Source organism: Colletotrichum orchidophilum (assembly GCF_001831195.1).
Source record: "Colletotrichum orchidophilum strain IMI 309357 chromosome Unknown Scaffold_109.1, whole genome shotgun sequence".
NCBI classification, from domain to species: Eukaryota; Fungi; Ascomycota; class Sordariomycetes; order Glomerellales; family Glomerellaceae; genus Colletotrichum; species Colletotrichum orchidophilum.
This window is the reverse complement of record NW_019173065.1, coordinates 114,466-121,393: the sequence shown is the minus strand read 5'-3', so window position 1 is coordinate 121,393 and position 6,928 is coordinate 114,466. Positions and strand designations below refer to the sequence as shown.

Sequence of the window (6,928 nt, the reverse complement as noted above, 5' to 3'; positions counted from 1 at the left end):
GGGGGGGGGGACGCAAAAGAAACCCCCCCCCCCGCCCCCCCTTCCCCCCCTCCCCCCCTTTTCCTTTCCCTCTTTTCACCCGCCCCCCCCCCCCCCCCCTCCCCCCCCCCCCCCCCCCCCGGGTCACACCCCCCGCCCCCCCCCCCCGCGTCGTCCATTCACGACCTCTCTTACCTTTACCTTGACTCCTTTGCATACGGCCCCCCCTCCCCTTCGTTCCCCCCCTAGCCCGGCCATGAGTCCAGCCCCTCCGATGGCCGCGTATTTCAGCACACCGCATATCTCAACTTCATTGACATCACAAAGGGCTTTCGAAAGATGAGGACAGGATGAGAACGGGTCAAACACAACCGGGGGGAGGGAAGCGGGGAGAGATGGATGCCCTGCGGTATCGACAAGGGGGAAGGGAAGGGGCGGGCGGAGGTAAGGCAACACGGCGGCGCACAGTCGGGAGTTCTGCAATAAGGCGCGCCGCGAGATATGATATCCCTACGTGCTGCGGTAAGGCATTATGGGGTAGCAGCGGCACCTTGGGTAGGGTGAGGTGTGATTGAAGAGGATGATGGAATGGGAGGCGCCGTGCCTCATGGCGAAGGCGCAGGCAAGGCACATGGCAGGAGGGGACCAGGAGCCCCTGGGCGTTGAGAAGGAGGGGGGGAGTTGAGCAAGGGTAAGGTACAGCACTTGAACTGAGGAGTGGTTATTTGGATGGATGCTCATTGCTCGCATGTGCGGCGGTTTAGTTGCAATGCGACATTGATTGGGGTAGGATGTTGAGTGAGAAGCGAGCGAGCGAGTGATTGAGTGAGTGAGTAAGTGAAAAAGGGATGTCTATCGAGATGAGAGGATGAGACGGGCACGCATAAGGTATGAGAGTTGTCTCCCGTTCATGGTCTCTCACTCCGTCACTTTGTACCGGATAGTGAGGGGTGAAGAAGGAGCAAGCGGAGGAGAAGGGGGAAGAGGAGGGGGTTCCATCACTTCCATTGCTACGGCATGTATGCTCAAGAAGGGGGAGTGCGGTGGATGAAGACCTTCCATTGGGTCCCCAGGCCGGAAGGACCCCACACGACACCGTTTTTTTTTTTTTCTCACTGCAATGGGCTGTCGTCCAGCGGGGACCTGGGAGTGGATCTCTCTCAACCGGGACCTGGACCAACGGCAGGTTGCATTCGTGCTCTGTACGTTCTTCGTGCAGTATTCGTAGAGCAAAACCCTTAATAATATGGATAGGTAGAATAGGTAGTCTGTACCCATAAGTAAAATAAGAAGCCGTTCATATCTCCACTTCGTTGACCGCTTAGGGAAAGTCGGTTTTCCGGATGGGCGAAGAGGGGAGAATGGAAGGTCAGAAGATCAAGAGAGGCACCGTTGCAGCAGCAACCAGCTTACAGTGGAGGTGATGAACAGAAACAGCCTCACAGTCCATAAGGTAAGGTATGCATACGAAGTTCCCTACAGACAGTGGATAGCGGACGGTGGACGGTGGACGGTGGACGGCGGCCGGTGAATGACGGCGGAGGGGCATGCATGCAGCGGCACCACCATTATCAATCTACCTCGTGGCAGCAGCTCTATTCATCCATGAAGGGGTTGCAGCATGGCTGGCCACACGGCCTGGCTCCCGTCTCTGGTGCGTGGGCGAAGCCTGCCTTTGCATGCTATCGAATGAGAAATGCAGACCGCACCCCATCCCAGACGGCCCACCCAGCTCACACTCAGCAAGTCGCCTCAATGAGACTCAAAGGACGAGAATGTGTGTCTGTGTGAGTGTGTCTGTGTGAGCGAGTGTGTGTGTGTGTGTGTGTGTGTGTGTGTGTGTGTGTGTGTGTGTGTGTATGCGCGAGGGAAAGACGTTGGGCGAAAATAAGAATAAAACACGTTGGATGGATTTCCTAACTTTGCTTGTTCATGTTCCTGCTCCTGTTCCGTCTGCGCACCACTTCCTCTTCTCTCCAAGTCCAGTCAGCTGCTCTCGCTCGCCTCCCAAGAAGATCGGGATCGCTGGCTTCCCTTCCCTTGCCCCTGGTCCATGTTTGAACCCGCGCCGCCTCGTAGCCTCTTCACGTTTCGTCCGCTCTTCTCCGCCTGTTGTGCTGGACAAGTTCCGACCAAAGGGACCGACTCAATCTCCATCCAGCCTACGAATACCTTGGGGCACTAGATCAACCCATCAGCCAAACGCCAAAATTGCCTCCACGTCCCGTTTTGTTTTATGTTTTCTGTTTCCCTTTTTCTAAATTTCTTGTTCCTCTTTCTTCTTCTCCTTTTCGATTTAGCTTTCCCGTATCCAACGAGAAGGGCATGCAGAAAAGAGAGAGAGAGAGAAACAGAGAGAGGGAAAATTAGTTCGCCCAACCCGCAAGCCAATTTTCAGTCTAATCGAACTACCGCTCCTATATCGTACGGGGACGGTATAGTCGGAATATCAAACAGGTCCCATTCTGCTCCTGCTCTAGCCTCCTACCACCAGTACTCTGTGCTCGTTGTTCCGAAGGCCATTTTTCTTTCTAACCCCCCCCCCCCCCCCCCCCCCCCCCCCCCCCCCCCCCCCCCCCCCCCCCCCCCCCCCCCACACCCAACACCCCCCCCACCCCCCCCCCCCCCCCCCCCCCCCCCTCCCCCCCCCCCCCCCCCCCCCCCCCCCCCCCCCACCACGGCACACGCCTGCCAAGCGCACCCCCAAAACCAATGAGAAGGGGAACCATCAAGTCTCACGTTGCTGAGCCTCGGTCTCAAGTCTCGCTCTTTCCGCGTCTCCTTTCCTCCCTTTCCACCCCAGGCCTGACCTCACCATCCACACCTCACATCTTGGACCTGCAACTACGGACTACATTGGCTTAACTTGCCTTGCTTTATTACCGTACATCATACATCAGTTACCATTCATTACCTATTCCTTGACCTAGGTATGTAGTAAATCTCGACCCAGAAAAAGTAGAGAGGCACCGCCAAAGCAACGCCCTCGTGTCCATCTACTACATCCCAGCGTCAGCCGCCACGCTTACTTTCCACTGCACCAATCCCAATTCCGATCCCATCGTGCTCCTCTAACCTGAATGCAGGGGTTATTGCCATTTGCTTCACCTTTTATTCCCGTCTCATACACATCGTGGTGCACTCGTTAGCCTTCTTGCTGAGGGCCGTCTCGGTTGCCTTCGCCGCCGTCGCCTTTCGCACATCACCGCCGCCAGTCATCCGTCGTCTGCGCCTGTCCGCCGCCCGTCCGTTCCACACACACATGTCACCAAGCGCGGCGTGAGAATCTGCAGACACAATCCTTCAAGCCCAGTCCGCCGGTGTCATCTGCCATCCAGAGGCGATAGCTTTGACTATCACGTCACGCCTGGACTGGCAAAGATCGAATTGTTGGATCATCGTATCTCAGCGTCAGTCAAGTCAGTATTACCCTGCGCGCACAGGCAGACGGTCATATCCGTAGCCCGCATTTCTCAAATCTCCCCCATCCGCGTTCTTCCCAGTCTCGTCCATCTTCTCAAGTCTCGTATGCCCGCCCAGTTCTTCTCCAATCTTGTTGATCATTCATGGTTGTCGTTGTACCTACCCTAGACCTAGTGCGAATACCTTACTCCCGTGGTCCTTGAAAGCCCCTTTACTTTTGTGAATCAGCCTGTTTCCATTGCCCCCGACCTAGCAAGTGAGCAAGTCCCCGGTGGGCAGCTTCAAGCAACAAGTGTGGCATGGAGCTTTGTTCGTGACGTCCGACATCATCTCACCTCTTCTCCTTGACTGACTGCCTGTCTATCCGTCTCGCCTTTTTTTATTTTATTTTAATTGTTATCTCCCCTCGTCTGTCTCCCCCTCTGATTACCTACCGTCACTCAAGGTGGTGGTGGTTCAACTTCGGGCTCTTGCTGGCCCTGACTTGCCTTAGTTCTGCCCGCCTGCCGCCCGCTCTGCTTGTAGCGTGTGGAGCATCAGGTCAAGTCCCATGTACCTGCTCCCGCTTGCACTCCCCCCACTTCCCTTGCCCGTCTCACTCCCACGCTCTTCCCACTCCCACTAGGTAGCCCCTCCCCCCTTGTATCCTTTACTTGCAGGGTTCCGCCGTCTACATGTACATCACCCCCTTGGGGCATGTGTACTCCGTACTGTACCTCGTCTCGGACAAGTACCTTTTTTTCTCTCTCGCTCCATTCGCAGCCCTTGTCCCTTATTCTCCTTCTCCTCCACCATTACCACCACCGCACACCTCCTCTCCTCTCCTCCTCCACGCCCTGCCTCACCAAACCACCCGCTCTCTCTTCCTTTTTTTCCCTCTCCTTCTGCGCCGTGCCTTTTATTTGAACACCCGTCTTGCCGTCCGCGCCTCTTCTGATTCTCTCCCTCCCATTAGATGGCCGCTGTCTCCAAGACATCCCGACCTCCGAACCACGAGCCATTGTCAAACGAGGCCAGCTCTCAACCTCTCACACACAAAGCCAACCCCAACCCTACCAGTGCTAGCAGTCCACGATCCACCGCTACCACCACCACCACCACTCTTCCTGCAACTGCCACTGCCACTGCCACCACCACTACATCATCATCGACCGATCCCTACCAGGCACAAAAACAACAACAACAACAACAACAACAACTGGTGCCCTCGGTGAACCGTCCGCATTATCGCTCTCACCACCACTCGCCTTCCACCAGTTCTCTATACAAGCTTCAGCGTTCTGGTGGTATCTTGGGCTTCGCTGCTGCCGCCTTTGACAAGACCCAATTTGCCCTCGCAACATTTTCCTCGGACCAGTCTGTCCGCCAGCGCGTTTCCAGTTCCGCACTAGGCCGCGCCTCTTTGACCCCCGACTCCGTCTCCGACTACTCTGCCAATCTGGGCTCGCAAGACAAATACCCACGATATACGAACCCTTCCAATTACTCGTCTTCCTCCAGCAGCACCCTTAACAATATAGAGGGCAAGTCTCCAAGCCAGGTGTCGCTGGTACAGGATATACCCTCTCAGCCATACAGCGAGACCGATCCGACCAGGCCTGTTCCCATTCGATTGCCGAGCATTGAAAGCAAAATGCACCAAACCTCCTCGCGGCTTCTCCGCATGACGGATGACGACCGGCCGTTCACAAAGGTTAGTCAATACCTCCTAATTTCACCCTGTTCGACGAGCATCGCATTCGGTGATGGTCACATTTCCAGTCGCTCACGCACCTGTCGCTGGCGGTTGAACCCGGCTATTTAGAGATGGCTAACGTGGGAGAATGACAGGACTTCAAGGATCTCTACTCAACACTGATCGTCAGCCTTCTGCCTTTGTCTGCACACCGAGTACGGTTAACACGAGTGGAAAATACGTTCCTGTCCGAAGATGCGATTAACAACTTGGGATCTCTGAAGTTTTCTCAATCTAACCGTATGCCCGACCCCAAAGATCCCTCCAGAATAGTCACGACGACCACAACAACGACGTTCTCCATGGCCAAAGACATGGCACGCTCCATTTGCCAAAAGTTCCTCGAAGCGAGGTTTATTGAGTCAGCCGACGGAAAGTACCAGCAAGTGTACAACATGAAGGGTTCCGTGTGGCAATTGACGCCCAAGGGCGTAACCGTGCTGGATCGCTTCTGCTCACGCAACGGTATCCAGCAGAAGTCGATATCTGACCTGGTCGGCGCGACCCTGTCGCAACTCGTTATTCTCGAGCGGGACGGGCAGACGGATAAGCTCATTACCGATCGCGGCACAATTGAGGTCATTTTCAGGAGATTCATTGGAACACACGGCCCCAACGTCAAGTCGAGCGTCAGCTCAGCCGATTCAGATTCCCTGAGCGACTACAAGGATGGCTTGACCGGTGTCAAGATGGCTAGCGAGCGTAAGGTGAACGGCAAGACGTACAAGGATACTTTTACTGGCAAGGCTGCCACTGATTGGCTGATGGACTGTTGCACAACCGTAGACAGACGGGAAACGTACGACATCGCGTCACTGTTCGTGGAGTACGACTTGATAGAGCCCGTGGTACAAGACCGTGCTCATATGGCACAATATCCCAGCAACAACTTGTTCCAGCCTACAAAGCATGCCATTTACCAATTGACGGCAAAGGGCAGGGACTTGATCAACGGTCTCGGTTCGCGGGGAAGAACGTCAGAAAGCGAGGTCGTCACGCCCTCACGTAACGCTATTGCGCGAGACTCCAACACCCAGCGGCTGGACAAGATCCTAACCGACGCAGCCCTTCGCCTGTTGTTCAGAGAAAACCTGCGCGAAACACACTGCGAAGAGAACCTTTCCTTTTACCTGGACGTCGACGACTTCGTTCGGAGTTGCCGGCAGGCGATTCGGGTTGCCCAGAAAAACCCCAATGCGAGCTCAATGGACGGCATCAAGGAGATCATGGCCCAGGCGTATGGGATTTATAACGCATTCCTCGCCCCCGGCTCTCCCTGCGAGTTGAACATTGATCATCAGCTCCGCAATAACCTGGCGACTCGTATGACCAAGGCTGTCGGGCAGGACGTTGCCATGATCGACACTTTGCAGGAGGTCATGTCCTTGTTTGAAGATGCTCAGAACGCAGTTTTTAAACTGATGGCAAGCGTATGTTTATTTTTCACGCGATTGAGCTATGGAATGTGTGAACTTTTAGGCTAACTCGACATGTTTTCGCAGGACTCGGTTCCCAAATTCCTGAGAAGCCCCAAATACGAGCACACTCTGAAGAACTACGACTTTGACTCAGTCACGGGTGGCGGCCGCGGCTTAGAGCGCAGCACGAGCCGATCGAACCGCAAATGAGCAAATCTTTTATATTACGCAGCTGTTTTCCCAAATTCAATATGAGACGGCATATTTCTGCACCATCTCGTCACAACAAGACCGAATGCGTTCCTAGGATCGACTCATCGATGCTGGTACACGCTGGCCATTTGGCATACGGCACTTTTCTCAACCCATAATC

The 6,928-nt window shown here is 55.0% G+C and overlaps 1 protein-coding gene across 1 annotated transcript; it reads left to right on the top strand.

Annotated features, from left to right (window-relative positions):
• Positions 1–4,357: 4,357 nt before the first annotated feature.
• Positions 4,358–6,765, top strand: CORC01_10753 (domain found in Dishevelled; the record flags this gene model as incomplete). Its single annotated transcript, XM_022622380.1, has 3 exons — positions 4,358–5,095; positions 5,233–6,567; positions 6,640–6,765. 3 exons carry the CDS (start codon positions 4,358–4,360, stop codon positions 6,763–6,765), a joined length of 2,199 nt encoding a protein of 732 aa, XP_022471130.1.
• Positions 6,766–6,928: the final 163 nt, after the last annotated feature.